Raw genomic sequence first — 13539 nt, forward strand, 5'->3', positions numbered from 1 at the left:
CTGGTATTTAATCAAATCAACTCTCCTTTATAGAATTCTATGGGCCATCGTAACTTCAAAGGACGTTTTGTGAAAATACATTTGTCTCTCAGGGACATAAGGATCAACCTTTAAAGTAGCAGTTACTCACACCAAAAGATTTTAACAAAACATACAAAATTATGTTTGATGTCTAATTCCAAGTCTTATTTTTTATATGTTTCTACTCAAAATAGCATGCTCTGAATGGATGACCCTAACCCTGGACCACTGCAAACTGTTTCAAATGAACTAGTTTTTCACCTTTTTCCGACAGTATAAATCTGATACAGCTCCTTTAAGCTGCGACTGAAAAACACAAGCAGGTAGCACTGAGAGAATGGAACAACAGAACATAGCAGAGCGGACGTACCCACTGTGGCATGTGCCCTCCGTCCGGGTCGTGGTGGTGGTACTGCAGAACCAGCACTGTGGCAATGACGGACAGACCCACGATCACCATGGTGGTGGCAAAGTACTGAGCTGAAGAGGAGCATAGCAGAGGAGAGAAGAATACACTCTGAGAATGAGACAATATATCCACATTTTATCATTTAGAATCAAAATCTCAGAGAGGAAAGTGACTTTGACATCTGAAAAAAGACTAATGAATTATTATTACGAGTAGAAGTAGTAGTAGTACTAGTAGTAGTACTAGTAGTAGTAGTAGTAGTAGTAGTAGTAGTAGTAGTAGTATGCAGTAGTACCTATGAGGGGCACAGAGTCAGATGTTGCAGGCATAATCTCAGCGACGAGCAGCATGAAGACAGTGAGAGACAACAGCACCGTGATCCCTGTCAACAACAGAGTACATGATAGTACAGTATGCTTTATACAACCGTACTGTGATCCCACATGATAGTACAGTATACTGTATACAGCAGTACTGTGATCCCACGTGATAGTACAGTATGCTTTATACAACCGTACTGTGATCCCACATGATAGTACAGTATACTGTATACAGCAGTACTGTGATCCCACATGATAGTACAGTATACTGTATACAGCAGTACTGTGATCCCACATGATAGTACAGTATACATATATACTGTATACATATCAGTTGTCATGATATACAAATATATATGTATATACATGTATGTATGTATACATACATGTATATATGTATGTATTTATATATGTGTATGTGAGTTGTCCTCATGTATGTGTATGTCTGTGTTGTCTGTGTTGACACTGGCAGGTGTCACTGAGTTCATTGCTTCTGTCTGTTTAACATAAAGGTCAAGGGTCAAGGGTCAGCGTTTAATGCATGCCCCTCCCTCCTCTTAAATCTACCTCTGGGTCAATACCAGAAACAACACGCAACAACGACTCGTCTGTAAAACATGGAATAAAAGCGAACCTCAGTTTCACATATGAGTTAGCACTTAAAGCTCCTTTATTTCCTAAACAGACTCTTTGAGCTTTAAGTGAGAAACACTCCTGGACACATGTTTGAGGAATCCTTTATATTAGACTTTCTACATCTCCAAACCTCAGAACACTCTGTTCCACATTGTTAAGTGAACAGCTCCTTTTTACCTTTAGTTCAGCAGAGAGGATGAAATCTTCTGAATGACTCCAGTGAAGGTGTCTGGAGTTTGAAAACACAGTGGAGCAAAGTGGAACAGAGTCTTTTGAGAGAAAATCTGGTGATAATTCTGCAGGGTTTGTGTGTTACAGATGGAAATGAAACAAAAACTCCAGGTCTGTTTGTGATGAGAAAACCACATTCAACCACAAAACAACATACAGTCCCAAAATGATTCATACCCTGACAAATTTGGACTTAAAGTTACTTTTATTCAACCAGCAAGTTTTTTCTTGATTGGAAATGACACAGGCGTCTCCCAGAAGATAATAAGACAAAATATTTCTAAGCTTTTATTTACATTTGAACAAAAAGTGGCATGTCCAGAATGATTCATACCCTTCTCAATAATCAATAGAAAAACCTTTATTGTAGATCCCTATCAGTTTGCTTACTGCAGCAACAGAAGTACTGATGATGCTCTTGTAACTACTGCCCACTTAATACTGAAACACTTAGAGGATCCTTCATCATATGCCAGAATACTGTTCATGGATTTTAGCTCAGCATTTAATACAATATTACCGAGCATTCTGCTGAAGAAGCTGTTAGATCTGGGTGTTAACAGTCATGTTATTAAGTGGTATTGGGCATTTCTTACAGGGAGACAGCAACAAGTTAAGGTTAACTCAGCGCTGTCAGATATTCAGGTTGTCAGCACTGGGGCACCACAGGGCTGTGTTAGCTCACCTCTTCTTTTCACTTTGTACACCAATGCATGCAGGAGTAGACAGGTAAACAACTATATAATTAAATTTTCTGATGACACAGCTATTCTTAGTTTACTCAGTAAAAGCACAGATGCCATCAGCTACAGGACAGGAATTGATGAAGTGGTGCATTGGTGTGAGGAGCATAACCTTGTCTTAAATGTGGAAAAGACAAAGGAGATCATTTTTGATCCCAAATCTGTCGGGGACCACAGCCCCATTAATATCAGGGGGAGGGACATAGAGCAGGTGACATGTTATAAGTACTTGGGTGTGTTATTTGATTCTCAGCTCCAATGGAGCCAGCAGGTACAGTCTGTCTGCTCAAGAATCAGCCAGCGTCTCTATTTTTTAAGACGGCTTAGGTTACATGGAGTTGACACCAATGTAATGCTGTTGTTTTATAAAGCATGCATAGAATCTATCTTACGCTATGGCATGTCAACATGGTTTGGTAACCTGTCACTCAAACTTAAAGCACAGATTTTTACCTTGACTAAAAGAGCAGGTAAAATAATGGGTGTGGCCCCAAGCTCACTTCAGCAAATTTTTGAGGAGACTGTTAGGAAGCTCAGCAGGAAGGTGATCAATGACCCAACCCATGTTCTTCACAGTCAGTTTGAGTTGATGCCATCAGGCAGAAGGTTCAGGGTCCCAAACTGTAAACTGAACAGATTCAAACATTCTTTTGTACCACTAGCTGTTAAACTGCTTAACTCAGATAATGCAGTCAAAAAATAATTATAAAAGGCTTAGGGATTGTGCAATCAAAACTGCACATAGGTATAGGGAATGTGCAATAATTATATCTAAAACTGCACATAGGTGTAGGGAATGTGCAATTAAAGCTACACATAGGCTTAAGGAATGTGCAATAATTAAATCTGCACATAGGCTAAGGGAATGTGCAATAATTATAACTAAAACTGCACATAGGCTTAGGGAATGTGCAATCAAAACTGCACATAGGCTTAGGGAATGTGCAATAATTATAACTAAAACTGCACATAGGCTTAGGGAATGTGCAATAATTAATAGAACAGAAGAATGCAAGGGCCTGTTAAGGATAATTTAAGGGTCGTGTTGGTGCATCACTCGTGGTCATACTGGTCTCATATTTACTTTGTTTTATGGTGTTTGTTTATGTGCTGCTTTGTGTTGTGTTGTCCTGTTTTTTTTGATAAAACATGTTACCCCCTGTCCCAAGACAAATTTCTCCCATGGGAGACAATAAAGGATTATCTTATCTTATCTTATCTTATCTTATCTTATTGGCTATTACAATAATCCAATGCTTCCTATAATTGCTGAACAGTTTTTTGCACGTTTCCACTGGTATTTGGACACCTCCTCGTGTCTTTCTCCTGTGTGGTGTTTTACGGAGGCAGAATCATTCAGAGGAAACACACAAATCTGCTGCTGTCAATCAATACCTGGACAAAGACTCAAAAGGTCTCAGGTCCAAACACAAACAGGGTCATGTTTGTGAGACATTTGGACCAGGAACAAGGAATTCAAACAAACCCAGTGGATGATTCAGTGAGAGAGAAACATAACCTCAACTAAAAACAACATAATGACTATATGGACTTCTTGTTGGATCTGTATGTGTTTGCGGTCAGTATGTGCTTCTGTTTTGTCTCTTATAAATGTGTTGTGAAGATCATGTACAGCAGACACACGTGTATGTGCTTCTGGATTATTGGCTGATTTTCCATAAAATTATTCTATAAACCCAGAATATTCACCACAGAACAGACCTTTGGCCCCGTGTCCCCAGGCCCCTGTGTGAGGCCCCTGTGTGTGAAGGCCCTGTGTGTTAGGGCCCTGTGTGTGAAGGCCCTGTGTGTTAGGGCCCTGTGTGATAGGGCCCTGTGTATGAGAGCCAAAGGAACATTTCCATGGAAATAACCAGATCAGGTTTGTGGAGATGCAAACTCAAGTTTTTCACTGCAACAAAAACAACCACATAAAAAAGACAAAACTTCTATTTGAGTGTGTGTTTGGTTAAAAGTGACACACTGTGGCTTTAATCAGAGCCATAGCAGAAGTGTGTGTGGTTGTTACCCAGTGAGATCTTCTCTCCAGAATCTGCAGGCAGCAGGAAGACGAGCAGAGCCAGAGTGGAGATGAGCACACAGGGGATGAGCAGGTTCAGACCATAGTACAGAGTCCTCCTCCTCATCACCACCGTGAAGGTCACGTCAGGATACGGCTCTTTACAGCAGTCATAGAAACGCTCACTCCTGCGGCCAGGGACCTCTGCCACAAACAGCACACAATATACATGTTCAATATACATGTACAGTATACATGCTCAATATACATGTACAGTATACATGTACAATATACATGTACAGTATACATGTTCAATATACATGTTCAATATACATGTACAATATACATGTACAATATACATGTACAATATACATGTTCAATATACATGTTCAATATACATGTACAGTATACATGTACATGTACAATATACATGTTCAATATACATGTTCAATATACATGTACTATATACATGTTCAATATATACATGTGTACAGGGTCCCTAACAAAGAAACCATGTACAGATACACACACACACTCATACACACAAGCACACACTTATTTTTGTTGTAGTTTTGATCAGGAGTCTGTCACACTCAGACTGTCCACAGAGCACACACATCTATACACATGTATATACGCATTATTATAATGACAGTAATAATGACAGTTTTGATCCTGATCCCTCCTGAAAGCTGAGACCAGGAGCCACAGAGGGGCCACAGTGGCTCTAGTCTACACTGTATATTGTTGTTGTGTCCTTGGACAAGACACTTCGCTCACATTGCCTCAGGTGCTCATGCACTAGTGTCTGAATGAACATGTGTGATGTATGTAACCAACCAAATAAACACAGAATAATACTCAGACTTCTGGAGTCGCTGGGGCCATGGGGCTGTTTGACAGATGCAAAAGCTGCCATGAAACATGTCTTGCCCAAGGACACAACAACTCCTGGTTGAAGATGAGATCAACTGCTGCGGTTTCAGTCGGTGAAAACTCTAGTCACATTCCATTTTATGATCTCTGTGAGGAGTTTGAAGGGTTTGACTTCAGCTACTTCAGCACTAAAAGTGAATAACAAAAACTTTGCATGGTAAAAGAGTCCATCTGGAGGACAGACACTCATTTTTCACACATTGTCACTGCACAATGATTGTCCCAGCAGGGCCACCATACATGGCTGATCTGAAAAGGTCACTGTTTTTAAACATAATCCATTTAAAGCTAATCTTTATTCTCTAAGGTTTCATGAATGCAGCTCAAAAACAAGCAGCTCACTCTGATGTGAACAGATAACACAGGTTACACCTATGAATAATGTATGAAAGTGACTTAGTGCTGTTTGTCTATTCATGTGGTTTGATGTTTTTTACTTTTATTGGATACTTTTCTTTATGAATTAATGTGAACATAAATTATACACTTTTGTGTCATTATTCTTACCATTAATAGGCAAAATTACTATAAAATTTACTTCAAAATGCATTCAGTAAAATCAGTCATTCAAATCTGGATAATGTATTTTCCAAAATGTGACAGTCATTGCCCAACAACAGCTCCAGTGCAAGAGCAGGTTTAACTGAGGCCAGACTCAGGCAGAGGAGGAGAGGAGGAGACATTTATATGAAAATTCTGTGTCACATCCCACTAAACCTGCAGCAGAGCCACAGCTAAAGCTCCAGTGACACCAGAGTCCTTTTTTTCCTCCACAGCAGAGGTCTTTAAACGCCTCACGCTGAATGGATTCTCCTCACACATAATGAGCTGGTCCCAGTGTCTTTCAGGATGATCCGTCTGAACAAAGTAAAAAGTGTGGATGAAGTCACAGAATAAGAACTCACTGATGACTATATGAGGAGAACTGTCATCACTGAGGTCTGCTCCATCAGGCTGAGGGGCACACGGCACATTTAAACTCCAGACTTAACTCGCACTGAACCTGGCCTAACAACAGCAGTTGTGCCCTTTGGCAAAACACTTTGCTCACATTGCCTAGTATGAATGTAGAGTGTGAGAGAGTGTTGGTAGTGGTCAAGGGGGCAGGGATATAAAATGGCAGCCTTGCTTATATTGGTCTGCCTCAGGGCAGCTGTGGCAACAACAAGAGCATACCACAAGTGAAAATGGAAAGAAGGCACAAAAAATGTTAAAGAGACTTCGAGCATCCAGAAAAGAACTATCCTTGAACTAGAATTATCCTTTTCAGAATGATAAAAAGTTACCATAGCAATTATCCATCCACGTTCTTCCACTTATCCGGGGTCAGGTAGCAGGGCCAGCAGTCTAAGCAGGGACTCCCAGACTTCCTTCACCCCAGACACTTCCTCCAGCTCCTCCGGAGGGACCCTGAGGTGTTCCCAGGCCAGCTGAGAGACATAGCCCCTCCAGTGTTTCCTTGGTCTTCCTTGAGCAGCGGCTCTACCCCAAGCTCCTCCCGTGTGACTGAGCTCCTCATCCTATGTCTAAGGGAGCACCCAGCCACCCTATGGAGGAAACTCATTTCGACCGCTCGTATCCACAATCTTATCCTTTCGGTTATTACCCAGCGCTCATGACCATAGGTGAGGGGAGGAATGGAGACTGACGGTAAATCGAGAGGTTTGCCTTTCGGCTCAGCTCCCTCTTCACCACACCGGTCCGATACAGCGACCACATCACTGCCGACGCTGCACAGATCCACCTGTCAATCTCATAGCAATAGCAGCACCATATCAATTAACAACTCAAAATGGAATGTATGTTTTAAATGTTCAACTGTCCTCAAAATGGCATCATATAACAAGAAGCCCATGAATAACACATTACTTTTAAGTCAGGTCAATTTTCTATTATACTTTCCTCAAGTTTCTTCTTTTGACTCATGTCAAACTGTGGTAAGTTTTTAACACTGGTTAGTGCTGTGACAAAAAATGAAAGATCGATAGATCATGATCTAAACTTTGGTCGATTTTGATGATAAGGGAAGTGCATTTTAATCGACAGGTCTACAGCCAATCGTGTGGCTGTAAGATTATCAACACAAAATCCTGACAGCCTGCTCTGTATTAGAAGTTCTCCAGTCTATGTTTTCAATGGAATAGATGGAATAAGACTGAATCAAAAGCCGAGATAGATGAATATGAGGAAAAAAAACATTGTGACTCTTTTTTCCCCATTATCATTACCCTACCAAGCCATAAAGGAACATGAAATCCATCTGCACTTCAGCATCATATACTGCATTAAAAATAACCAGAGACTTTTGAGCATTACGTACAAAGATGGACATTTTTACTTGGATAATTACTGTTATATTATTATTGCAGCTATTTTGCCAGGATAACCATGCCACACATTCTCATACAGCTCCATGTCTCTGGTGCAGTAGCTTCTCTGAACCCGGTGGCCCTCTCTGAGCCGGTATATTTCCTGGTTACTCTCCTGATTAATCCCCATAAAACAGACCCCCATCTTTTACCTCGGTGCTCCTCGCCTGGCTGCCTGCGTTTGGCCCCTCACCGCTACGCACCTCACTACACTGGTTTCCATCTCCACTCTCCAACACAGAAATAAATGGGGGTCTGCGCGGTGGAGATTTTCAATTAGTTTTGATATGAACGGCCCATTGGCTCCTCTCAGGGGGCGAGCGGGCGGGTGGGGTCTTTCATTTCCTTCTCCAGAACGGAGCTCTTTCATCGGGCACGCGCTCCAGAGTGTGCCCTTTGAGAATCCTGCGTGAGACCTGTCAGACGTAGACTTTATTCCGGGGCTTTGATGTGAGGGGCTGCACAGGGGAGTAGTGGTCTGCATAAACACAGTGTGACGCTCCCAAATGGGACTCGCAACAATGAGCTTGATTTTAAGCTTTAAAATAGAAAAGGGCAGGATAAGGCTTTCAAGTGGAATGGATGGTGATATGATGTAACAAGGATATTTTGTTTATTGGAATACAATTGATCTCATGTATTTAATGTATTTAGTTAAGGCCCCCAGTGTATTTAAAATCTTCCAGTTGCTGGTAGTGGTCGTTACCTTGACAACACCCCGCTGCTCTGCCCTTTCTGCGGTTAAGAGACTTGATGACAGGGAGTAGTTAGTTAGTTCTGTGATTTTGTTTTATTTTTCTTAAATGTAATGTAAATGATAAATATCATATAACATAAAATAACAACATCTAAGTGTTTTTGGGGTGTTTTTGTCATTGTAGTGTTTTGAATTAATTGTGCTGTTTTATCAAGTTCAGTGCAGTGGAAATTATCTGTAAAATAATAATAATAAACATACAAGAAGACTGTCTATGTTGGTTTATTACATTTGCACGAGTAAAAAAAATGGTCTCACTACAGAGGGACAGAGTGTCTGCTGCAGTGAGCCCAGAGCAGTGGGGTAACAACACTTAAATACTGTCTGAGGTCCAGGCCCTTCCCCAAGAATAGTTTGCATTTAGGTCAGTCTGGCCATGTGGCTTTTTTAGCTTAGACATGTAACATCTGACGTGTGAAAGAAACTGTAGACATGTAAATGTTAAACCCAAAGGTACCTGTAGACTTCCTGTGAGACTAAAGGATTAGACAAACCATAATGTGGCTTTTAAGACTTCTTACAGAAAAACACACATAATGCTCACATTTCCACCGCATCATTTAGCTACGGAGGAGGGTAAATGCAGTGGATTCATTGTGTTCCATTGTTCTGTTGTACTTCAAATGTGTATGTGGTGTCATTATAGGGGCCGAACCTGATGCCAGTCCAACACTCTACCCACCTGTGCTGTTTCTGCTGTTGTGTTTTGTGCTTGATGGAAGAGTCATGTACTGTTTGGTGTATTATTAAACTCTTACCTGTTGGTAGTTTCATGTAACTTAACTGTAACATGATTGATTTGATGAATAACCGTATTTTCCGGGCTATTAGATGCGCTCTTAAGACTCTAACCCTATCAAAAACGACCGCGCGCCCTGCAATCCAGAGCGCCCCATATATGAATCCACTCAGGTGTCCCAGCACGACTTCAGTAAACTACAAAGCCGCACCACCCACAGAACACACAAACACACACGGAGCAGACAGCGACCGCACAGTGAAACACACCCACAGACACACTCATCACTCCACGCCGACGAGAAACAGAACGGAGAAACGAACCGAAAAGAGAGTGCAATGTGCCACATTTAGACACGACTGCACAACTGAGTCACTGCGAACACGCCGACAATCCGTTGGTCCCAGACAGCACCCTCCCTACACACCACAACTGAACAAAGCCCAGAGTCACCGTGAACGAACGAACAAACAAAACCACTCACCCATCACACTGTTGGGTTTTGTTTAAAGTCCCACGAGGTTTATTTGTGAAAAAAGTTCAAAAATAGATCATTTAATGACAGTGCGCCTTATAATCCAGAGCGCCTAATAGTGCGGTAAATACGGTATATGATCAAAGCACGTTCTGCTGTTAAGAGACTTGGTAACGGGGCAGAAGTTGATGCCAGTCCAACATTGCCAGTTTCTGTTGTTCCAGACTTTTATATAAAAGCATCAGATTCTCAATGGCCAGCACTGTCACCTCACAGCTGGAGGGTTGCTGGCTCACTTCCTGGGTTATTAGTTTGCATATTCTTCCCATGTGAGTCAGTGTTGGAATGTAACTATAATGTATCAAAACTGTGTGTTCAGATTTACATTTTGAGTGACTGTTTTCCTGATTGGCTAATCCACCTGTCGATCACGCCCCTCTGAACTCTGGGAGATTCATCAGACCAGACAAAGTATTGGAGAAGTGTGTATTATGTATTCCAGGCAACTGACTAGTGCATGCTGTCTCTGTCCTTGGGCAAGACACTTCACCCACTTTACTATGTATGAATAACCTAATGTCCTACCTTATGTCCATGTCCATGACAACATACAAGAGCACTGAACAGCATCTGTCTCACCTCACTGCACACACCCGTGTGCAGTGAGTTCACACCCGTCACACTGTGGACTTTTAGATTTAGTTTTCCACATTTCCTCATTAGCAGTAAATGTAGCTGGAGGAGACGTGACTGGACTGGCTGATGTCTTTATTGAAGGTCTAAGCAGCTGCTCTGTGACCTGCAGCTCTGCCTTTTACGACCACTCACCCCCACTCAAGAAATACACACAGTCAGAAGAGGGGCGGCCATTTCACACCAGTGAAGCGTGGAGCGCTGCTTTTCCTAAATTAGGCTACAGGCCATAGGCAGAAGGAGCTCCGCGCTTAGCCACTGGAACAGAGACAAATTAGACTAAAGAGTGGGAGCATTTTACATAGCAGAGCTGTGTAGAACAAAAGTTTGCAGAGTTTCAAATAAGTTCAAGAGGGGGTATTATGCAAACTCAGTGTTTTGCAACTTTTTTATAGTGTTGTTCTCATCAAAAACATGCCCGAAAGAGGTTTTATATGTCAACCAGGCATGTTTCAGTAATCTAGAGATCACTCCAGGGCACTATTCAAACCCTCCTTATGGTTATCTGTACGAGCACATGTCAGCCCACAATCCTACAAAAGCATGAGGGAAAAACAATACATTACACCTTTGCAAATCTGATGCCATATGCAGTAGTTAAGTTTTCATCATCATTAACCATCAGGCTGAGTCAGTTAGGATGAGGTAAACATGTGCAAACCAGAGCGGAAAACGACACCTCACCACTGTTCTGTACAGGATCAAGGTTTTACATCATAGTTATTATTTGGTTTCAGATTCCATCACTCCTGTAGTCATAAGATTTGGGGACTGACCAAAAGATCACCACTGTGGATACAAGCAGTGAATTGAGTTCCCTCCACAGGCTGCTGGGCACTCCCTTAGAGATAGGGTGAGGAGCCTGGAGTAGAGCTGCTGCTCCTCCACGTGGAGAAGAGCAGCTGAGGGGAGGGCATCTGTTTCAGATGCCTCCTGGACACCTCCCTGGAGAGGTGTTCAAGTCCCACGGGGAGGAAGCCCCAGGGAAACCCCAGGACACTCTGGCTGGCCTTTAGCTGGCCTGGGAGCACCTTGGGGTCCCACCAGAGGAGAAGGAGGAAGTGTCTGGGGTGGGGGAAGTCTGGGAGTCCCTGCTGCTTCTGCCTCAGATAAGCAAAACAAAATGGATGGGCAGATTCTATTGGCCAATAATACTGAATACAGATGTGGGCAGGTAAAATAAATATTGCTGATTTTGATTGTAATACAGTGAGTTCTTGGGTCTAGTCCATAATAGAAATAAAATAAAACATTTGTTGTTATTGTTTGGATATTTCATGGCAAAGTACAATGTTATAGGGAAAACTGGACCTGCCTCGCATCTGAGAATATGACCTCATCACATTCTAGAATCTGAAAAGCACCATAGAGTGCTTTTCAAGTCACTTATATATACTAATAAATATAACTTAAATGCACAATATGTGGTGCATTTGAGAATACTCAGAGTGCTTTACGTTCCATTATTCATTCAGTGCTCGGTCACACGGTGCTGGTCCTGTGGGCAGAGCTGTCACTCAGCACAGCGGCCTCTCTCACCTCACCTGCACAGGCCACACTGAAACATGTAGCTCTCTTCACTCTCATTTTTCACAGCATCAATCAGGGAAGGCTTTGGTTCACTGCCACAGGGGAGGGGTGGAATGTTCAAACACCTCAAGCTGATTGGTCCAAGCGTCACAACAGAGCAGCGAGCAGAGGGGAGACAATCAATATCGATTTGTCCGATACTCCCCACTGTCTAGAATCCAGATAAAATATGTCCAATTAACTATCATGATATTTTTAGCTGAAATGATGTGACAAATTCATCCACAACTGTGTCAGAGAGTCACTTTTTGTGCAGTTCCCTCTCTGTATTTAGGTCCTATATTAGATCAAATTGATTCTTTGGAGTTTTAAACCATGTTATAATGTAACCTTCTCAAAAACACACCTGGAGTTGTGTTTTGTTTCATTCACACATGTTTGAGTAACCTGCATTATTAGTCTGTCTCCATCTAAAAAAGCTCGAAATACTCTGTTCCACTTTGTGATGTCATGTAGTGGTAGTTTCAAGTAAACTGCTGCATTTTACCTTTTGTTCAGTAGAAATGATCTGAAATGATTCATATGATTCAAGAGATGGTCTCTGAAGTTTGAAATCACAGTGCAGCACTTCCTGTATTACCACATGACATCACAAGGTGTTTTCAGTTTGAGAGAAGAACCTACAAATGTGCAGGTTTGTGTGTTAAATATGTTTGAATGAAACAAAACACAACTGCAGATCTGTGTGTGATGAGGAACTATAGATCAGAAGATACAGTAATATGGGCCCTTTCAGTGTTCAAATAAAGCTTTATGCACATTTTCTTGGCAGCTTTTTGGTCCAAACTAAATATTGGCCTGTGCTGGAAATGTTAAGACAATAGCCAATAAAATAGCCTAAAAGGTACAAACCAGCTGATCTATTGGCCGACCGGGAAATAAGCCTTTTGTAAATCAAGTTACGAGAAAAGAAATGTACGGACATCTCCCCATCCACCGCAGACTGTTAAAGAGAAGGTCTGTGGTCCATCTGAAGAGGGGTCAGAGGCTGATGGCCACAGAAACAGAGACATGTAATTGTGATGTCAATACTATCCAGCAGGACGCAGCTCTGTGCTCTGCTCTGTCCAAGAAAACACTAATATATGGTTTATCTAATCAAAAAAGAAAAGACTAAAAAGCTCTAAATTATAATCATAGAAGAGGATTGTGATAATAGCTTTGACTGGGTAAATTCCACATCATTCCACAGAGATTGCTCTATGTTACCTTGTCAAAAACATCAAGTCCAGTACTGATTGTTGTGTTTATCGATTTGACAAAGGCGTTCGACACTGTGAACCATCACACGCTTCTACAAAAACTCACTTATTTCATTCTATCAAAAATAACCTTAAACTGGCTATAATCATACCTGGCCTTGAGAAAGCAATGTATTTCAGTGCATAATGTAAATCTCCAACATCTCAAACAATCTTGGTGTGCCTCAAGGCTCAATACTGGGTCCATTGCTGTTTAGCATCTACATTAATGACATGCCCCAAATTTGTCCATCTAATGTAATTTGTCTGATGTACACTGACGATGCAGTCTTGTATGTTCACTCTAATCTAACAGCACGCTGCACAGCACCTGTCAGTCATTATGTCAGAGAAGCAAA

The 13539-nt window shown here is 41.6% G+C and overlaps 1 protein-coding gene across 1 annotated transcript in view; it reads right to left on the reverse strand.

Moving 5' to 3' along the window:
• Nucleotides 1–13539, reverse strand: part of LOC110155091 (neuronal acetylcholine receptor subunit alpha-7) — a 58703-nt gene that overhangs the window by 4551 nt on the left and 40613 nt on the right. The window contains exons 7-9 of the mRNA XM_020919150.2: nucleotides 4390–4584; nucleotides 726–812; nucleotides 392–501 (exon numbers count right to left, since the gene is read on the reverse strand). Of these exons, the coding sequence (XP_020774809.1) occupies nucleotides 392–501; nucleotides 726–812; nucleotides 4390–4584 (392 nt within the window). The remainder of the gene's footprint in view (nucleotides 1–391; nucleotides 502–725; nucleotides 813–4389; nucleotides 4585–13539) is intronic.

The sequence above is a fragment of the Boleophthalmus pectinirostris genome, unplaced genomic scaffold (assembly GCF_026225935.1).
Source record: "Boleophthalmus pectinirostris isolate CB_2022bp ecotype Guang Dong unplaced genomic scaffold, ASM2622593v1 HiC_scaffold_2, whole genome shotgun sequence".
Classification (NCBI taxonomy): Eukaryota; Metazoa; Chordata; class Actinopteri; order Gobiiformes; family Gobiidae; genus Boleophthalmus; species Boleophthalmus pectinirostris.